This window comes from Dipodomys merriami, unplaced genomic scaffold, assembly GCF_024711535.1.
Source record: "Dipodomys merriami isolate MVZ:Mamm:240054 unplaced genomic scaffold, mDipMer1.0.p SCAF_20, whole genome shotgun sequence".
NCBI classification, from domain to species: domain Eukaryota; kingdom Metazoa; phylum Chordata; class Mammalia; order Rodentia; family Heteromyidae; genus Dipodomys; species Dipodomys merriami.
Genome location: NW_027203382.1, coordinates 31,916,371 through 31,937,857, shown reverse-complemented (window position 1 = coordinate 31,937,857; position 21,487 = coordinate 31,916,371). Strand labels below are relative to the sequence as shown.

General features: G+C 38.5%; 1 protein-coding gene across 1 annotated transcript in view; it reads right to left on the bottom strand.

Annotated features, from left to right (window-relative positions):
* LOC138833027 (A disintegrin and metalloproteinase with thrombospondin motifs 6) overlaps positions 1-21,487 on the bottom strand; it is a 209,476-nt gene that overhangs the window by 9,586 nt on the left and 178,403 nt on the right. Inside the window, exons 22-24 of the mRNA XM_070031386.1 lie at positions 19,208-19,412; positions 5,896-6,072; positions 2,649-2,805 (exon numbers count right to left, since the gene is read on the bottom strand). Coding sequence (XP_069887487.1) covers positions 2,649-2,805; positions 5,896-6,072; positions 19,208-19,412 — 539 coding nt within the window. The remainder of the gene's footprint in view (positions 1-2,648; positions 2,806-5,895; positions 6,073-19,207; positions 19,413-21,487) is intronic.

Here is a 21,487-nt window from a genome sequence, read left to right as displayed (position 1 = left end):
TTGCACAAGTAACCCTTCCTCTCTGTGCTTGGGTTTCTTTATCAGCAATAACTCTCAAAAGATTGTTGTCAGCATAGTAAGCATACATACACATACAGGGAGGTATATTTATGTATGTCACACAAGTAAGATGGATAATATAAAGGGTCTAATAGAATAACCTGATAGTTACATTTTTCCCTCCCACTGAACTTTTGTACCTTGACATTGTGAAAGAAACGGACTGGCTAATAACTTACAATGGATCAGTTATTTGCCATAGCTTCATGAAAGGGAGACATTTTTACTTAGATTATTTAAGAGACAATTTCTTTTCTTTCCCTCCCTTCCTCCCTCCCTCCCTTCCTCCCTCCCTCCCTCCCTCCCTTCCTCCCTCCTTCCCCCTCTCTCTCTTTCTTTCTCTCTTTCTCTCTTTCTTTCTTTCTCTCTTTCTTTCTCTCTTTCTCTCTCTCTCTCTCTCTCTCTCTTTCTTTCTTTCTTTCTTTCTTTCTTTCTTTCTTTCTTTCTTTCTTTCTTTCTTTCTTTCTTTCTTTCTTTTTCTTTCTTTTTTTGTCATGGGGCTTGAACTCTGGGCCTGGGTGCTGTCCCTGAGCTCATTTCAGCTCAAGCTAGTGCTCTAGAGCCACAAGGCCACTTCCGGTTTTCTGGTGGTTAATTGGAGATGAGTCTCACAGACTTTTCTGCTCAAGCAGGCTTTGAATCTTGACCTCAGCCTCTTGAGTAGCTAAGATGACAGGTGTGAGCTACTGTCACCCGGCTTAAGAGACAATTTTTCTAGGCAAACTACTTCTAGCCATTATGGATGCTGGGCTCTTCTCAAGGCAGCCTTTTTTAGAATGTCTCATAAAGACAAAAAATAAGTAGTCAGAGAACTTACAAAGTTTTGATTTTCAATTAATGTAAAACAAGGTTATACTATTTTGAAAATATAAAAATTTATAATAAAAGTAATTGCATTGTGGCCTCAATATGTAAAAACTGGACCTTTGGCAAAGAGGCAAGGACTCTGTGTCCTGTCAAACCAGATATTTGCTTTGACATGTTTATGGCAGTTTTTGTGGGTTGGTTTTTTTGACTGGCACTAGGATTTAACCTCAGGGCCTTGAGCTATTTGGGTTGGCTTTTTTGCTAATGGTTATCACTTGAACCATGTCTCTATTTCTGGCTTTTTGCTGCTTAATTGAAATTAAAAGTCTCACAAATCTGTCCACACTGGCTTTGAACTAGAATCTATGATCTCAGTCTCCTGAGTAGCGAGCATTATAAGTATGAGCCACAAGAACTCTGTTTTTTTTCTTTTTGTATATTTTTTACTGTAAAAATACTGTACAGAGGGGTTACAGTTATCTGAGTAAGGTAAATGAGTACATTTCCTATCGGGAACTCTGTTTCTGACATTTATTTTCAAGCAGAACCCCATCATGGGTTACTTAGTTGATTTGAATGTGTTATTTTATATGTTGTTCATGCACCTGATTTGATCACAGCTCTATTTTATGTGAAAATGTTGTCTGAACCCCATTCACCATGCCATACATACCTCCAGATTCTTAACAGCTTTTAAGTTTTTGTGTAGGGTGTATGGGGGGATGGGGATTTCTAAGAGTTGGAATTTATTTCTTCATGCTTGTTGGGCAGATATTGTCAACTTAAACCATATCTCTCACTCCTTTTTATTTCTTTAGTTTTAAAGGAGAGTTTCAAACATTTTTTTTCTTCTTGCTCATGTGGTGCTGAGGAATCAAACCCAGGGCCTCTTGCATGCAAGGCAAGCGCTCTACCACTGAGCCACCTTCCCAGCCCCGAGTTTCAAACTTTTTGCCCAAGCTTGTGCCACAGTCTTCCTACTTATGCCTCTCCCATAGCAGGAGGGTTACAGATGTGTATCACCATGCCCAGCTTGTTTGTTAGGATGGATTTTGCTAACTTTGTTCCTGAGCTGACTTCAAATTGAGATTCTCCCGATCTCCATTTCATGAATAGCACCTGACTTTTTAATTCTTATTTCTGATACAGTGCTTTGTATAGTAGAATTCAAGACATTTTTGAAACACTTACTAAATGAATAAAGCACTTTTATTTAAATAAAAGATAAGAAAATTCATAATTTGGCTAACTCTGCCGTTAGTGGAAGGAATTTCCAATATCTAAGAAAAAGAGACGTGTTAGAGCACTGTCATTCTGTTCATTAAAAGCTACATAATTATTTTCACTTTCTACAATGAGAAAATGAGCATTTATACCACAACTATCTTTACATATATGCTTTCATTATGCATAATAATTGTGAGCTGAATCTTCATAATGCTAGAGATTTATTATCTCATCAAAAGAACATTTTCAATTTTAAGAGTGGCTCATTACACAGCACTTTCCCATAACAGAGTTTTCTTAAAAAACATTCTAACTCGGCCATGACCTTAGGGACTACCCACTCTAATCTCTCACTTTATAGATTGGTAGACTTACCTCTTGAGAAGTTAAGTGACTTAGCAAGGCTAAAGAATTCCAAGAGTCAGCATTAAACTTAGGTCTCCTGATATTAGTCCAGGGCATACACAGCTTTCACCACCCTTTATACAAACTATATGCTAACTAAGGATTCCTAGGAACAGCAGAGGCATCATGAGAGACCACAGGTCTCTTACCTTCAGTACTGGAGATGGGTGTACTGTCACATTTGCTTTCACACTGCTGCATGGATGGAGGCCGAACAGTGTCTGGACAGTCACTAGATGCTTGTCCAGTATAGGAGAGGCACTGCACAGTACGCATTTGTTGTCCAAGGCCACACTGAGCAGAACACTGCATTCAAAGACAGAGAAACAAAATTCCAATTTCAACAATTCTTAGTACAGTACTGGGTCATCATTAAGGGATCATTTATTCTACTACAAAATTCATTTAAAAACTCACATTATTGCTCTAGGAAGCCAGAGTTCAAGAGATGCTGGTTTCTTGAGCTATCTCTCCAACAATTCCATGCAACATTGATGAAATGTAGTGGGAGAGGAGTGAGAAAATCCCAGTGATGAAGTAGAATACAGAGAGATTCTAGAGCTGGGTTATTACTTTTGATCCCTATTTATTTTAGGTTCATAGGTAAATAACCTGGTGGTCTATCAAATCATTACTAACATAGTAGTGGTGATTGGTAAGGAGCCTGCTAAGGGATCGTTTTTAAAAAGCTTGAATAAGCACTTTAATTTTTCTAAGGTATTTTAGGTCCCAAACCTGAGAAGTGATCAGCTATTAACCAGTTAGCATGTTTCCCTTGTTCATCTGCTCAGGGATTCCATCACTTCAGGATTGAAGTTACTGAGTGGCTGGGTGTAGCTGGGACCACTCAGCCACCTAGATTGAAGAATGGAGCTAGATCTGTTTCTTGGGCCTGCCACTCAAAAACCTGTGAGGTCTGTGATCAAAAGGATAAGGAGCCGGGCGCCGGTGGCTCACACCTGTAATCCTAGCTACTCAGGAGGCTGAGATCTGAGGGTCAAGGTTCAAAGCCAGCCCGGGCAGGAGAGACTATGAGACTCCTATCTCCAATAAAACACCAGAAAACCGGAAGTGGCGCTGTAGCTCAGATGGTAGAGCGCTAGCCTTGAGCTGAAGAGCTGAGGGCCGGCACCCAGGTCCAGAGTTCAAGCCCCACGACTGACCAAAAAAAAAAAAAAAAAAGGATAAGGAGCTTACCAGCACAAAGACAGGATGCTGTATTTACAAGGTATATAGAAGCCTTATTGCATTTGTTTGCAATAACTCAGAGCAATCACCAGATTTGCAAAGATATTCATATGCTTTCTTTTACAGAATGACAAACACACTCTAAAATGTATAAAAGTATATATTATCAGAATGCAGTATGAAACAGGCTTCTATGGGAAACATTTATTTTTATCAAGTGTATTCCATTTGAAAATTTTGGAAATGAAATGAACTACTTCTCCAGAGTTGGTGATACATCTTCATAGAACTTGGCACAGAGGAAATATGTTTACTTACCTCAAAAGGCGCTAAAAATCTTTGCCTTTTCCCAATAAAAGAAATATGTATGTATACATACACACACACACACACACACACACACACACACACACACACACACACACTGTTATACTCCAAAAATGTTGAATTGTTGCCATGCTCCAGTAATAGTGGATTTTGGCCAAAAGTTTACTATCTACTTCTATGGACCCAAACCCAGGGCTTCATGCATGTTAAGTGATCATTATACCACTAAGCTAAATCCCAGCTTTGAAATGCCATTTTTAACATGTAATTGCAGGTAAACAAAATCATACTGTTATAGGTTGAGTCTTGAAAATTAGAAAATTAATTTTGATAGGCAAATTATAATACCACAGGATATTGGCTGGCTATAAATTTCCTTTCTATGATATTGTAGTTATAATCATCACTATTAAGACAGGATCTTACTATGTAGCAGAGGCTTGCTTTGAACTCATGATCCTTTTGCCTCCATCTCCCAAGTATTGAGATTACAAGCTTGCTCAACATAGCCGCTTTTGTATTATTTTTAAAGTATAATTTAACAGATACCTTCTTTGGCATTTAGGAAAACAACACTGAATTTTCCTTTGTGCTTCAAACATGCCAATTTTTATTTTTAAGTGAAGAGATATAACTGTTTATTGTGAAAAAGTTGGCATTATGAAGTGTATATACAGGGCTGGGAAGGTGGCTCAGTGGTAGAGTGCTTGCCTTGCATGCATGAGGCCCTGGGTTCGATTCCTCAGCACCACATAAGCAAAAAGAAAAAAGCTGGAAGTGGCGCTGTGGCTCAAGTGGTAGAGTGCTAGCCTTGAGCTGAAGAGCTGAGAGACAGCGCTCAGGCCCAGAGTTCAGGCCCACAACCGAACCCCCCCTCCCCCCAAAAAAGAAGTGTATATACAGATACTATATAATGGCTAATTTGAGCAACTGTAACAATCAGTCTAGCTATTTAATAAAGGCACTATTTCACAAAGTTTGTCATTCTTCTTGTGATGAGAACCAACCTGTTTAACGGGGTTTTAGATAGCTAATATCAAGTTAACACAACAGTACATGAGAAAGAAAACTAGGAATTGGAACATAAAATAAAAATGAGTTCAATATAAAAAAATACATACCAAAGCCCAATTCACATCATCCACCAGAGAAAAAGAAAACATTTGAAGTGTATTAATAATATTTTCTAAGATTGTCAAACATATTTTGAACCAACAGCTAGCTGCCCAAACTTCTCTATGAGGTTAGAAAGAACTTTCCTTTTTTTTGCATGTGGGAAAATTAAGACATTGGTGTTCATTTGTTCTTGAATTAGAATCCAAAGCTTTGGTGTTTCTTCAAATCTCCACTGACTGGGTCTATGTCTATTCTAATTTTTACTTAAAACGGTAGGGCAGAAAGTGTAATTAAAATTGGGATGTGTGTCTGTAATCCTAGCTACTCAGGAGTCTGGGCTCCGAGGCTCATGGTTCCAAGTCAGCCCGGGCAGGAAAGGCTTGGAACTCTTATCTCCAATAAACTACCAGAAAACCGGAAGTGGCACTGTGGCTCAAGTAGTAGAGTGCTAGCCTGAAGCTGAGGGACAGGGCCCAGGCCCAGAGTTCAAGCCCCACGACTGACCAAGAAAAAAAAAAAGGGATGTATGTGGCACGCCATGGCACATGTGTGTGGAGGCAGGAAGTGTGGGTGTTCAAGGCCAGCTGGGCTAGTGAGACTGTCTCAAGAAGAAAAGAAAGAGATGTACGTAGGTGTGGGGGAACACGACTCAATGTGCTGTGGCAGACTTCCCAGTGTGAACGGCGCCTCGTCTCTCAAACCCTTGCAAAGACAAAACCTCAGGAGCCTCTGGTTCAACAGCAACCCTCACTCCAGCCGCCTCACCTGGCCCCAGTCTCCTGTCACCCAGCGAGGAGGCGGGCAGCGGCCCAGGCTGCAGCGGATCCGAACAGGAGGTTTGCTTTCATCGGGACATTGTGCCGCTGGGAAGGTCTTGGAAAGGTCACTGCTCTTGCACAGAACAATCCGATGCTTGAATCCTGGGCCACATTTTGGTGTGCACTGGAAATAAAAACAAGTACGAATGAGTAACAGCATTGTAAAGGCAAAACTTTGAGGGAATTCTTTCAAGAAGTAAATGTGCACGTGCAAACAATATATGTACACCTAAATTCTAGGCAAAAACCCTTAGGTAAGAAATTCTTTAAAAGCTTTAAAACAGAAGTGGTTTGATCTTTCCCTTAAAGGCTCAAAGAGCTGACGTCAGTGTTTGCTTCTCTCTCTCCTTCCTCCCTCCCTCCCTCCCTCCCTCCTTCCCTTCCTTCCCTCCTTCCCTCCCTCCCTCCCTCCTTCCCTTCCTTCCCTCCTTCCCTCCCTCCTTCCCTTCCTTCCCTCCCTCCCTCCCTCCTTCCCTTCCTTCCCTTCCTTCCTTCCTTCCTTCCTTCCTTCCTTCTTTCTTTCTCTTTCTTTCTTTCTTTCTTTCTTTCTTTCTTTCTTTCTTTCTTTCTTTCTTTCTTTCTTTCTTTCTTTCTTTCTTTCTTTCTTTCTTTCTCTAATCCAGGGCTGAGTTCGGCCTGGCCTAGGCGCTGTTTGGCCTGGGCGCTGTTTCTGAGCTCCTTTTTCTTCTTTTTTTTAAAAATTATGTTTTTTATTGTAAAAATAGTGTAGTGTACAGAGGGGTTACAGTTACATGAGCAAGGTAATGAGTACATTTCCTATCAAGCATTGTTGCCTCTTCCTTTGTTTTCCCCCTACCATCCCTTTCTTCCCCAACTCCCCCCACCCCCCCTCCCCTTGTAAAGTTGTGTGTGTCTTGTACATCTCATTGTTACAATGGGTCAGCCTGTATCCTTATTCCAGCATTTTGTTATTTCCCTTCCCCTCCCCAAATTAGAAAAATGTCACCATAGTTAGAATGGCTATAATCAAGAAATCTAATAACAACAGATGCTGGAAGAGATGTGGCCAAAAGGGAACACCTACTTCATTGTTGGTGGGAGTGTAAACTTGTTGAACCACTTTGGAAAGCAGTATGGAAGTTCCTCAGAAGACTCCACATAGAGCTCCCCTATGACCCAGCAATCCCACTTTTGGCATTTACCCAAACGATCACAAACAAGGCCATACTAAAGCTACCAGCACAACTATGTTTATCGCAGCATTATTTACCATAGCTAAGATATGGAACCAACCCAAATGCCCCTCAGTAGATAAATGGATCAAGAAAATGTGGTATATAGAGAGAGTAGAATTCTATGCCTCCATGAGAAAGAATGACATCGCCCCATTTGTTAGAAAATAGAAAGACTTGGAAAAAATTATATTAAGTGAAGTAAGCCAGGCCCAAAGAAACATAGGTCCCATGGTATCCCTTATTTGCAATAACTAGTATAAGTCTAGGATAAGCAGAAAAGGTCAAAAGCTTCTGAGCTTCTGTTTTGCTCAAGGCTAGCAGTCTACCACTTGAACCACAGCACCAACATGTGGCATTTTCTGGGAAGTTAATTGGAGATAAGAATCTCATGGATTTTCCTGCCTGGGCTGGCTTCAAATAGTGATAATCAGATCTCAGCCTCCTGAGCAGCTAGGATTACAGATCTGAGCCACTGGTGTCTGGCTCAGTATTTGCTTCTCCTGGCTAATTTATTTTCTTCTTTTACTAGGAATAGGCTTATTCCTCATTCCTCCTTATCCTGGGTTTTATTCAGCTGTAATTAAATGCTCCTTCAATTTTGGAATGTGGAATTCTTGGTTTCCTACTTGCTGGTGTAGTTTTCTTCCTTTTGCTTTTTTTTTTTAGAGTATATTTTTTATTGCAAAGATACTGTACAGAGGTTACAGTTACATGAGTAAGGTAAGGAGTACATTTCCTATGGAGCATTGTTACTCCCTCCTTTGCATCCCTTCCCTCCCTGCCTCCTCAACTCCTCCCTCCCCTCACCCCAAACTGTGAAGTTCGTTTTCCACATAGTGTCTTGTACATCTCATTGTTACAATAGGTCAACCTGTATTCTTATTTCAGCATTTTGTTATTTCCCTTCCCCTTCCCAAATTAGAAAAATGTATAAACAAGATGCAGGGCACGAGAATCAAATACAGTGAAAACAGGGATGATACCATAGGGGGAAGAACATACAAAAGAAACAAATTTTTTTAAATCGCATGATAAATATATTATAAATTATTATAAATATATTAAAAACAACAGCAAGAAAGATAAAAACCTCTGTGTTCCTATGTTGGGATTCATTTCACTTAGCATCATCTTATATGGTTGATGTAGCTTTCTTAAAGGATTTTTTTTGTTATTAGTAGACCACAAGGACTTGTCTTTGTGATGCAACTAATTCTTATTGTGTGGTACCTAAGAATATACAGGTATTGCACAAAGAAGGAAGGAAGGAAGAAAGGAAAGACGGAGGGAAGGAAGGGAGGGCGGGAGGGAGGGAGGGAAGGAAGGGGAAGGGAGACAGGGAAGCAGGTAGGCAGGCATGCAGGTAGGCAGGCTCCACTTTTCCTTATCCACCAATTACAAACCTAATGAACTTGACTGTTCTTTAGAATAGGGTGTGTCTACTTTTCAAACTGAGGAATAGATGCTTCTTCTCATGTCATAAATGTTATCATTAACCTCATCTCTACATATTTCTAAGCCACCTCTTTAATGGAGGTAGCTGATTGAAGGACTGAAACTCTTCAGCTTTCCAAAATGTTTAGGTTCTTCCTTAAAATATGTCCTTCCTCTTATTCAAGCGAGGGCCTAGCCTCACTGTTTCTATGTGTTTCATTCAGGAAGTACACAAAACTGGAGACATAAAATGAAGGTAGATCGTTTCTAATTTCAATGAATTCATAGTCTTATTTAGGACATAAACGTGACCGTACACTAATGTTGCACACCATAAAGGTGCATGCAGAACATATAAATTCTTGTGTGCCTAATCACCACTAGTTTGTTTCATAATTACTTATTTACATATCTTTCTCATCTCTACCACAATATAACCTGAAAATTACTCTACTTCTGTTTCTGGTCCCGCTTTTCATTTGATCACACATTCCGGCTGAGGGCTTTGAATAAGCACCTAATAAATATATGTTATTCTTTATCCCAAAAGATGATGTTTTGATTTACTGAATGGCAATGTCTTAATAAATACTGTATACATTATTTATTTTTTGCAGTGCTAGGACCTTGCTAGCATTATGCTCTACCACTGAGCTATATTCCCAGCCCCTGTACACATCTTTAAGTAATGGTGTTAGTAAGGGTCATCCTTGAGCCTGGTATATGTAATAGAAAGAATAATATTGATTTTTTTCCAGGTACAAATCAAGGATTCTATACAATCTCCTTATCACAATGAATGCAGTAACAGAATTTATTTCCTCCAGCTTAGTAAGTTTCATTGGAACTAATTTTAAAGGATGATAGTACATCATTTTTTTTCCAAGACAGATTTAGAAGAAGCAAAAGCTGGGGAGTTTAGATCAAGAGAGAAATCCTTTTCACAGCCAATAATACCCTTCAATCTTGCTGCCACCTCATTCTACCTCTGTCTTAGAAGTCTCTTGTACATCTGTTGATTTCTCTCCAGCTCCACTGCCACTAAACTTACTTCAGACAAATATTATTTCCCATATGAATTTTTGCAACTACTTCCTAATAGCTCTCCTGGTTTTTTTTTTTTGCTCTTGCCTCACTCCAATCCACTTTCTGAACATCAGAGGAAATTTTGTAAAGCACGAGTCTGTTAATATTGCCTTTTAGCTTCAAAAAATCCTTAATGGTTTACTATTGCTTTGAAGATAAATTTTAAACTCTTTGAATGTGCAAGGTTCTACTTAACCTCTTCAGATTAATTTCTCTTTATCTTTGCCATGCTAAATATTTGTAGTAGTCTCTAGTGCTATCCCAGTGCCAGGCACAAGCTAACAATGCTGCTGCTTCTGGAGCTACAATGACTGATAAATCCCCCCCCCCCACACACCCCACTATTCTACTAGCTTTTATTTGTGTGTGTCAGTCCTGGGGCTTGAATTGGGTTCTAGGCACTGTCTCTGAGGTTCTTTTGGCTCAAAGCTAGTGTTCTACCATGTGACTACCACTTACAGCTTTTTTGGTAATTGGACAGAAGAGTCCCACAGACTTTCCTGCCTAGGCTGGCTTTGAACTGTGATCCTCAGATCTCAGACTTCTGAGTAACTAGGATTACAAGTATGAGCCATTGGAGCTTGGCTCACTATAAACTACTGTTGAACAAACACTATATGCTAAATATGATGCTAAAATACCTGTGAGATGGCAACTATCATATTTTAAAGCAAAAAAATCAAATGATTGGTAGAAAATTGTAAGTATTACATGTGTATGGATGATTTATGTTCAGATGAGTCATGGGTGTCTGACTAGATACTAAATTTTTTTTGGGGGGGGGTCTGGTCATGGGGCCTGAATTCTGGGCCTGGGCGCTGTCCCTCAGTTCTTCAGCTCAAGGCTAGCGCTCTACCACTTGAACCACAGCGCCACTTCCGGCTTTTTTCTTTTTGCTTATGTGGTGCTGAGGAATTGAACCCAGGGCCTCATGCGTGCAAAGCAAGCGCTGTACCACTGAGCCAACTTCCCAGTCCCAACTAAATATTTCTAATACTTCTAATAATAATAGTAATAACTCTATTTCCTGGATATAAGTCCTTGTACTATATACTTTGCTTATATTGCTGAATTTAATCCCCACAGAAACCCTATAACTTTATACTTCACATATGTAATAATTGCTGTAGAATAAACAAAGTATTCAAATCTCTTGATTTTGCCTCCCTTTGTCTTTTAATTTAAAGTGAAATCTCTTCCATTATTGCAACAAAGCATTAGGGGATTTCTGCTACCCTCTGAGTGCAGTATATCAGCTTGAATAATAGTAACACTAAGGAATCTACTACTTTACACTCCATTAAGGCTTCATAGTTTACAAAATATGTTCAGATATTTTATTAAACAAGTATTTGAGAATTATTATAAATGAGGAAAGGTTAACTGACTTAATGAAGGGTAAACAGCAAATAACAGAGCTAGAACTAAGTCCTAACCTTCTAACTTAACCTTGTGATTCATTCTTCAGGACCTACCCATTATCCATTCCTCTGTTATTATAATCACTATCCCAGACTGCTCTTTATTCTTACAGAAAAAAATGCCTAAGAATACATAAATATGAATTAGCTAATTACTATAAAAATCAAATCAAGGTGAAATATAAAGGATAGAACGCCCCTTCATATTTTCTGTAAATAGGCAGGAAGCTAGGTCTTGATTTGGAAATCATAATGAGCATCTAATTTGGAAGCAAAGAATGAAAAAATAAAGTACTTCTAGCACTTTCCTTGCTCCATTCATATTTTAAAATTATCTGAATATATAGTAAAGGCCGAGACATATGCATTTTGCTTATTGTAATATCTTTTTTCCGGTAGCAAGGAGTTTCTGCTATTATTTTAAGAATGTAATAACCTCAAGCAGTCTATACTAAGAGGATATGCCAAGTTCTGCTTACAATTAAGGAACACAGACAATACAGACAGACAATTCATTCAGATGTGTCTGAGAGGTCTCAAGAAAACCAAATCCAAACAGAACAAGTAAGACTGATGATGATGATGATGATGATGATGATGATGATGATGATGATGATGATGATGATGATGATGAATAGAGTAGCACCAATACATCTTAAGTGGCATGCAATGTTCTAAATCTTTGTATGTAGTGATCTACTTAATCCTCACAGAAACCCTATGTATAAGCATTGTCATCAGACCTGTTTGCAGGTGAATAAAGTAAAGACTGGGGAGCATAGACAAGTCCAGATGGCAGCTTCCTGTTCGAAGAAAGCTTGGAAACACAAGTGTCGAAGACACAAGCCATCTGCAGGACATTGTCTAGCTACATGCAAAACTAATTAATGACATCTTCTACCCAGTCAAGACATTGTTTGGAAAAATTATACCTCCAAATCCACGAAATAAGAGCTCAAAAGAGGGAATGGGTAAAAACGACAGTAGTTCTCCATTTTTTTCTGTGGTTTTGCTTTCCACACTTTTGTGGTCTGGAAATATTGAATGGAAAATTTCAAAAATAGGTAATTCATGTTTTAAATTGCACACCATTCTGAGTAGTGTGCTGAAATCTCCTGCAGTCCTGCCTGGAACATGAATCATCTTTGTCCAGCCTGTCCACAATATATATGCTACATTCCCTTTCAGTCACTTTGTAGCCATCTTAGCCAGAAAATTGACTTGCCATAATGGTGCACTTATGTTCAAGCAACCTTTATTTTACTTAGTAATGACATTCCAAATGTGAAGTGGTGATGCTGGCCATTTGACTCTATCAAAAAAAAAAAGCTATCAAATGCCTCATTTCATTGAAAGGTAAAAATTTCTAATGTAAGAAAAATAAAATCATATGCTGAGGTTATGAAGATCTGTGGTAAGAACCTATATCCTATCTGTGAAACTGTTCAGTAAAAGGATATGTATGTTTTGCTGTTTATTTCAACTAACAAAAAAGTATGGTCATACTGTGTGAACAGCGCTTAGTTTAGAAAAGACATTAGATTTATGGGTGAAAGACATGATACATCTAAATGGCTACAAGAGTGTTGTATCGTAAGAGGACTTCAGCAAGACATCCTCTGAAATGAGCGGCAGCAAGCCATTTGATACTGTATGGATGACTACACGGATTTGGAAATAGGTCTGGAAGAGGCTGCATCTGTCATATTTCTCACAGCGTTGTAGAAGTCGAGGAGAAAGGAAACTATCCTTTGTCTTCCACTGTGGTGCAAGTAAGCACTTCTGGAAGAAAATGCCCAATACAACCTATATTCTTAAAAGTGCAAACGAGATCATAAATACAGGGCATAATAGATACTACGTTAGTAGAGCGCAAGACATAGAAAGAGGCCAGGTGTATGGTGTAGAACACATGTGCTCTCAAAAACAAGAACAGAAATAGTATTTGGAGAGAGTCATCATGGGGTTCTCTTCAAACTACCATTTATAAAAAGCTTCCATTTTTAAATTTAAATTTTTAGTTTTTTTAATGATAGTTTCAGTCATGGTCCTGCTAAGCTATTTCTCCATCCCTTTATCCTACAGGCTTATCATGTCATGTGGAGGATTGAAGCTAAATGAAAAACTGCCCTCAAAACTCCTCATCTCTGATTCCAAGAGGATACAATAGATCCCATCCCACCCCCCAAACCAAACCAACCAACCAACCAAATCAGAATTACACCACCTCTCTCTGCTCAACTAATGCTTACAGCCTGGGTGAATCTTGTAGACTCTTGATTTATTTTGTGCATGCATGATCCCTTCTAAAAATTATAACCTTCCAGAAGGGTAGAACAGCTCTCTTCCTAGTTTGGAACAACTGTAAACAACTGTAAACTGTAAACTGCATCTGGTGTACTGGGAGCGCCGGGGTCAAGCCTCTGGTCTATGGCCCATGGCAGAGATGACATTCACATTACTTTTGTGTGTATTGTGTGTTTTATTTGTGTGTATTTGTTTCCGTTTTGTTAGTTATTGCTAACCTATAGCTGTGCTTAATATATTAAATTTTTTCTTTATGATATATATGTTTAGGATAAAACGGATATATAGGCTTATGCATGAATCATAGAATCAGGTATCCAATGAATATAAGGGGTGCTATTGTACAATTCTACCACATTTTTCATTCAAGCCCAAACTCTACAGATCTAGATACAAATACTACATATGTATAACAAGTCTCTCCACTCTGGTCTCAGCAAATATGTTTCTTAAGGGTGATCATAATATTAAATGCTTACAGTTCTAAAAATAATAAAAGACACAGGGAAGCCACATAGAAGGGATTCATTCCAAGCAGAATACTATTCTGAAAATCCTTCTCACCATACACCAGAGATATTCACGCAGAAATAGCCTTCGTTTATTTGTTTGGTGTTTTGTTTGTTTGTTTTTATTTCAGCCTTCTGCTTCCATTAACCTAAATTTCACAATTGTCTCTCTTCTGCCTCCTGACAAATGTGTTTGTCCATCTTACAATCTGTTTCATTAAGTAATCTAACAAAAAGAAGGAATTCCAGAAAAGGAAGTTATAGCCATGGTGTTTATATATATATACATACAGACAGACATATATACATATCTGATTAATAGGAATTCAGTTAAATGAGAATGCTTCAGAGCACTTCCCTGGGATAATCACTGGTCTATACCACATAAAAGATATGTTTCTACATGGTTTTGCAAATATGCTATAAATCTTCTAGTCATTGCAAGAAATTTCAATAGTTCAGTAATAAAATTTTATTTTTAGGCTAAAGAATATAGCTATAAATATAAAACTTCATCATTCTTCCATATAATAAACTAGAAAGTAGTAGGGTAGAAGACATTATTTCAGTGGAAAGTCTATTCTCTAATAAAATTATTTCTATTTTTCTCTATTGTAGGTAAATAATTATTCTACCTTCTTACATTCATAAATTTCAGACCTCACCATTATTTTAAATTGGACCAGACCACCTATATAGGAGGTTGGGTATAAGAGGTGGTTTTTATGAGGAACCTTTACGATTAAAAAGCAAAAACATATTTTGTAGAAAAAAGTAAAACCACACTAGGGAAAGCAATTTGGCCCTCACTTATAAAAGAAATACTGGGCAAGCATCCTGACTCATGTCTGTAAGCCCAACATCTAGGCTGAGGCAGGAGGTTAGTGAGTTCAAGGGCAGGCTGGACTACACAGTAAGCCTCTTTCTCTCTCTCTCTCTCTCTCTCTCTCTCTCTCTCACACACACACACACACACACACACAAATACTAATAGTTTGTGATTTGACTGAGTTCTCACTGCAGAGGTGTGCTTAATAATCGTAAGACCAGAGTAGGACCTAAGAATATGCAAAGTGGTAGCACCATTGGCTTCTCCAAAAAAATTCAAACAGTCCCTTTTAAATACTCCCCTCCCACCCTGTCCTTCATAAATAAGGCTACCTAAAAGTCTCATCAAGTCAGCTGAGGATGATGCTTGTTCTCTATCCACTTGTGTAAGAAAAGTACAAGAAACAGACCAGTTAGCAGAGGTACTCTGGGGGGGAGGGGGGGAGAGCCAACTATTCTGGGTTCAGACTGTTGGAACCCATTCATAATATGTAGCAACACTTTCAAGAGCTACTTGCCAAGTGATGGGAGAAAATACAATATTTAAAAATCTAACATATTATGGGTGATCCTGAGACTGAGAATAGATGATAGGAAACAGGAAAGCCATGGGTTCATAAATTCCATAAAAGGCTGCCAATGAGCCATTTCCCATCACAGCCAATTGGCTCTTTTTTTTTTTTTTTTTTTTCTTTTGTTATAAGCACTGGGTGAGTTTAGCTGTTGGGAAAAGAGATGCTGGTTTCTCAACAATGGAAATTTTGTACTATAGTAGAGTGGATGACAAAGAAGTGGAAAGGGTCAAAGGTGAATTCCTCTTACTGAAGCGTATTTTCATCAGCTGAACCTCACCCTTCTGATTAGCAGAGCTCACAGATGATTGCTGGGAAGGATGAAGGAGCAGAAAGGGAAGGGAAGTTTTCATAGTTGTGTCAAAAGAAAATCCTGTAAAATATTTGCAAAAGGTTAACTGTAAAGAGATTGAACATTACCTGCTCTCCTACCGAGAAGAATAGAAGGGAAAACCAGGTATCTTGCTCTCCCCATAGCTACTCAGACACCTGTTTCATTTGATGCCATTTATTTATTTATTTACTTACTTATTTTTAACCCATTTAGGGAAGAGATGGGCTGCATGGTAAAGATATGGAAGCCTGAGAACACAAGCCACCTTTTCCAAGATAAACAGGATAGAAATCACTTCAGCTTGAACAAAGAATAACAATTGTGGTAAAGATGGTGTTCAACTAGACAATAATGACAGCATTTCTTGACTGAAATTTTTTAAGTCATCTGTGGAGAGACAGCAGCAGCTACCAACACTTTTTTGAAGGTGATAATTCCAGCATGGGTATGCCACTTCCAAGCACTCTTTATTTCTAAGCTTTTGACTCAGTTATCTTAAAGAAGAAATGTGATTTAAAATGTTCTCTGAATGCATATAAATATATATACCTACATACATATATACATATATTCATACATATATATATATATATATATATATATATTTCTTTAAGGACCTTCACTGATGCTTAAAAGCATCTTAGATCCAGTTCAGCAAGCTATTTAAAGGATTAGATAGATAAGAATTCAAAATTTAAGAACAAGTAAGAATGATCTATTTGAAATTGAATTGAGAAGTAAACCATATGTGTATCACTGATATGCTTCCATTCCAAATACCAATGTTTAAGGTTTTCTCCTCTGCCTCCTCTTCCTCTTCCTCCTCCTCTTCTATTCTCATCTCTCTCCACACACCCACATATGCTGAGGATTAAGCCTAGAGCCTTGTGCATGCGAGGCAATCACTCTACCATTTGAATTCCAGCCCTTTTAGTTTCATTTTGTCTTGTTTCTGACACAGGATCTTGCAGGTGCCTTTGCCTGGGCTGGGCCTCAGACTCAAAATACTACTGCTCCCACCTTCCTAGAAGCTGGGCTGAGATTACAGTCATGGGCCACCATACTCAAAGGTTTCTTCTGTAAGGTGATTACATTTGGTTGTCTTATTTTTAAACAAGAGTCAGTGGCACAAGCTGGGCACCAGTGGCTCACATCTATAATCCTAGCTGCTCAGGAGCTTAGATCTGTGGATCAGAGTTCAAAATGCCAGCCCAGGCAGGAAAATTCATGAGATTTTTATCTCCAATTAACCACAAAAAAGGATAGAAGTGGCTCAAGTGGTAGATTGCTAGCCTTGATCACAAATGCTCAGGGTCAGAGCCCACACGCTGAGTTCAAGCCCCAGGACCAGCACCAAAAAACAAAAACAAAATTATCATTTGTACAGAAAAGTATATGTTAGACAATCAATGTGAAGCAAGTCTGTATGCAGTAGACCTTTGGTTTCTTAGTGGCTAGCAAAAAAAAAAAAATTCTAGTTTCTATTAAGGAAGAATGATTTGGAAAGATGATTTTGTTTAGACTTGTGTATTCAGGCCTTCATCACTAGGTAATTCAATTTATTCTTTAGCACCAGCACATTTCCCCAACCTACTTTCATCTTACAATCTTTGTATTTCTGGTTAGCTACTTTTCTTATCAGATAAACCATCTCCAACCTCCTTATTCTTTCTAAATTCTATTACTTTTTATATTCAGCTCAATCCCAATCAACTAAAGAGAGTTCAGAGCTGGCCACCAGTAGCTCATGCCTATAACTACTCAGGAGGCTTAGATCCAGAGTATCAAAGTTCAAGGCCAATCCAGGCAGAAAAATCCAAGAGACTCCATCTTCAAAATAACGCAAGAAAATCTGGAGGTGTATCTCAAGGGGCAGAGTACCAGCCAGGCAAGCACGAGACCCTCAGTTCAAATGTCAGTACTGGCAAGCAAAAAGAACTCCTGATTTGCTCTGAATTTTTATATTAGTTATGTATTTATATGTCACAATTCATGTTTAATAAACACTAATATGTTCTGTAGTTGTTTCATGAATACTTATTATTTTCCCAAGCCTACATTGTTTTTTCTATTCTCCACCGTGCCTATCCTGCCTTGACCTGAAACCTTTAAACAATTCCCCCATTATGATTTCTTCTAATGAAATTATCATTATAAATCAATTTTATGCATTTATATAAGGCTCCTAGCCATGAAAATACAGTACCCTGCAGAACATCTATATTTTAAAACAATAATAGAGTTCATCTTTGAACTGTATTTGGAAGTTGATATACCTTCTGTTAGGCAAAGTGGTTTTCTATAACCATGAACTGAATAATCCCCATGTCTCTATCATTGATTGAAGATACAAATAAAAATTAGGTTGACAGAATATAATTACTAAAGCTGGAGAATAAGCTTTAAGAAATTTGGGAAACCATTCCCAGTTCCTGCTGAAGATCCCATGGCTCACCACAACTAGTCAGAATCTTCACTTCCATGTGCCATCTTAAAGTCCTTCTTCTAGTCTTGTACCTCCAGGACAATAAAGCCCTCAAGCAGAAAGATTCACCAGGGAGTTTGGGGGGGGGTAAAGAGAGTTAACACTCAGAGGTTTCTAAACTATGATAGTTTTCTTGTTTTTTCATTGGTTGGTTTTGACATACTCATGAGATCTACTGGAAATACGCAAAGGAAGTATCACAATAGAGTCTAAAATAGCATCCTGTTTTTCTGTTTTCAGAAAACACTAACTAGCATTATGGAAGCATTGTTTAGAAATCCTTCTCTCAAGAATCTGACAGCTCTTCTTTGTGAATGTGGAAAATGAGATATAAGTATATATATATATATATTATATATAAAATACATACTGATGAATTAAAACTAATTGCCTATTACTTAATTTTCTCCAAGATCATTTTTCTGAATGCCCCTAGATTAGATTTCTTTGCATATAAGTATACCCCTTGGTATTTTAGCCAGATCTGCCTATGCACTAATCATGTATGTGAAGATAAAGGTGAATTCTGAATTTGACTTGCAAACAGAAGCAATTGGACTTTACAGATACACTATGTCACAAGTCATAATGCATTGATAAATTTATATTTAAAATTTATGTCATTAGGCTGTTCATATTAAAGAGTTTTTTTTATTTATAAAAAATATGTTTTCCAAATGGGATACTAGAAAAGGTCTCCAGTAAGTTTCAGGATGAAAAAAGGTCCTGATTCTCTTTTTGCTCATCTGTTTTGAACTAATTCTCACTAATTCTGAACTTGTGAAGCTGGATAACAATTAGAAGGAAAAGAAATTAATATAAGTAGCCACCACTGTGTTGTTTCAAATTCACCTTCAACTTCTTTTTAATCAAATCGATGCCTAGTTTCTCAGTGATTTCCTTGCCTCCAACCCTTTACTTCCTGTCAAACAGCCGTGCACTATAGATAGCATGGCCAAATTCACTGTGAGTCCGTTCTTACTTGTTAAATTCTAAGATGTTCACATGAGAGGATTGTCCTTAACATTAACTGCTTCGGCATTACTAGTTAAGACATCTGAAAACATAAAGCCTCATAGTTTCTTACTTCAGACCAGTCCAAGGCCACCCACTGAGGTGGACAAGACTGGTTGTTGCAGGACTCTTTTTCCATAGGCCGGTGTGTCAAACAACCACTGTAGTCCAGCGTCTCCTCCTCAGAAGGGCCGATCTTCCTGATGCAGAGCACTGCCCGTGTGCGCATCCCACCATCACAGGTCTTGCTGCACTCCAACCAATCCCCAATGAACCACCTGAGCACGAAGCGGAAGAACACAGATAAGCATCTCTTCCGGGCATCCAGAGAGTTCTCAGTCAAGTGAAGGCACTTCTATGAAGGGTCTACATCCTTTTCCTAGAAAAGCTGACAGTTCCATGTTGGTTGATAAAAACAATGCGGAACGGAGGAGCCATACGGGAGACTATTGGTTATTTACTTGCCTTATGAAGCATAGCATTTGGCTTAGGAGCAGGTAGGCCCCAGGTTCCAATAAGCAATGTACTACTTGCTGTCATCAATGAATATGTTCATCATGCTCTTGGATATCAGAGAAAAGAACACAAAATTCATGAGGCTGAATTCCTCGCTGTTGCCCATACCTAAGGTTCATAATGCAGTATTGTAATAAGGAAAGTAAAATCTCAAGTGAGGTCAGAAGAGCCTGCTGCCTTACATAGTAGTATCCGATTGAGCCTGGTATCCTAAATTTAGCTCCCTAAGCCATAATGGCCTTTGCATCATCATTTGTGTTATTATCATTTGTTGAGGAAAATCAGCGTTTAGAAATAGGACAGTGAACTAATTTTTCAAACTTAGAACATATGTGTCAAAGTCTAGGTTTTTTCAAACTAAAATCCCGTTTTGGAATGCAAATTTAATCTTGAGTTTTAAACATTTAAACACGATCGTATTTTTTTTTTCTGTTAAATCATTTTCTAAAGGAGATTCAAAATGCTTTCTTTCTTTTTTTTTTTTTCCTTTTCTGTTTTCCACAGATGAACACAATCCCAAGTGGTTAGTACCATTTTTGGTCAGGATAAAAATGTGTACTGAGAATAATGACTTGCATGCCAGCCATAGTGAAACTGTGATTCAATTTGCAACAGTGATTTCATCACCGAGATTAGGGGATAAAACAGAAATGTGTCTAACTCAGCCACAAAAAGCTCAGTCATACCACTTCCAGCCATGATCTCATTAGGTCTCATAATGGAAGAGGGACGGAGACCTTCAAATTAAACACAGGTGCAAGCTGAGGGTACCAGCAGTGATTCAGGAGGTGCTGCTGTTCCTAGGGCACAGGGTCAGGGCCACCTCTGCCCTTTAACTCTTTGTCCTTTCTTTTCATGTGAACCATCTCTCCTTCAACTTGGAATATAGGGGGAAAAAAGTATTCATCATTCTCTCAATTTCCTTTCTGACTTTAATTTCAGGAATGACATTCAGTCTCTGATGCTCTTTATTATTCCTCATAATGCCCCTTACCATGTCTCTGAATGGATACCACATATCCTGGTTATTTAAAACATTCTGCAATCTCACCACCGCTTTTGATGCTCTTAGTTTCTCCACTTTCCTTTCTAGTTTAAATATGTCCTGATTTCTTTATCCTATGTACATGTTTGGTCCTCTAATGTCATTCTTTCTGTTTTTCTGCCTTCCTTTTCAGATTCAGTAATAGAAACCTGAACCCAGAAATTATCTTTGGAAATCTCAACTACTGAATCTTTATAACCTAAGCAGTCCCAAAGCTTGTTCTTTCCAAGCTCTTCCCAAAATTTAACGATCCTCACCAAGTGTCTGTATGCCCATTAACAATTTGGAGATTCATATTTGCAAGGTGGAAATCAGAGGAGTTTAGCGGGGCGCTGTGGCTCACACTTTTATCCTAGGGGAGACTAGATCAGAAGGATCATGATTGGAGGCCAGACCAGGCAAAACAAAGTTCATGAGATTCTTCCTCATCCCACAGCTGGGCACAATGACACACACCTGTCATCAGCAGCTGCGTGGGAAGCTGAAACTGGGAGTATCTCAGTTTCAGGCCAGCCCAAGCAAAAAAGTCTTCGAGACGCCATCTAAATGGGAGAAGCTGGGAATGATGGTAGGTGTCTGCTATCCCAACTATGGCAGAAAGTGAAAAGTTAGGAAGATCACCAGAGATGCATGTATTGGGGGTGGGGGAATCAAGACCCAATCGCAAAAACAAACAACAAAAACCAAAAGTATACAAAGAAATATGCCTGGAAGTGTGGCTCGGGGGTAGAGCATCTGCCTTCAAGCAGAGTACCTAAGTTTCAGGAAAGAGAGAGAAAGAGAGAGTAAGTG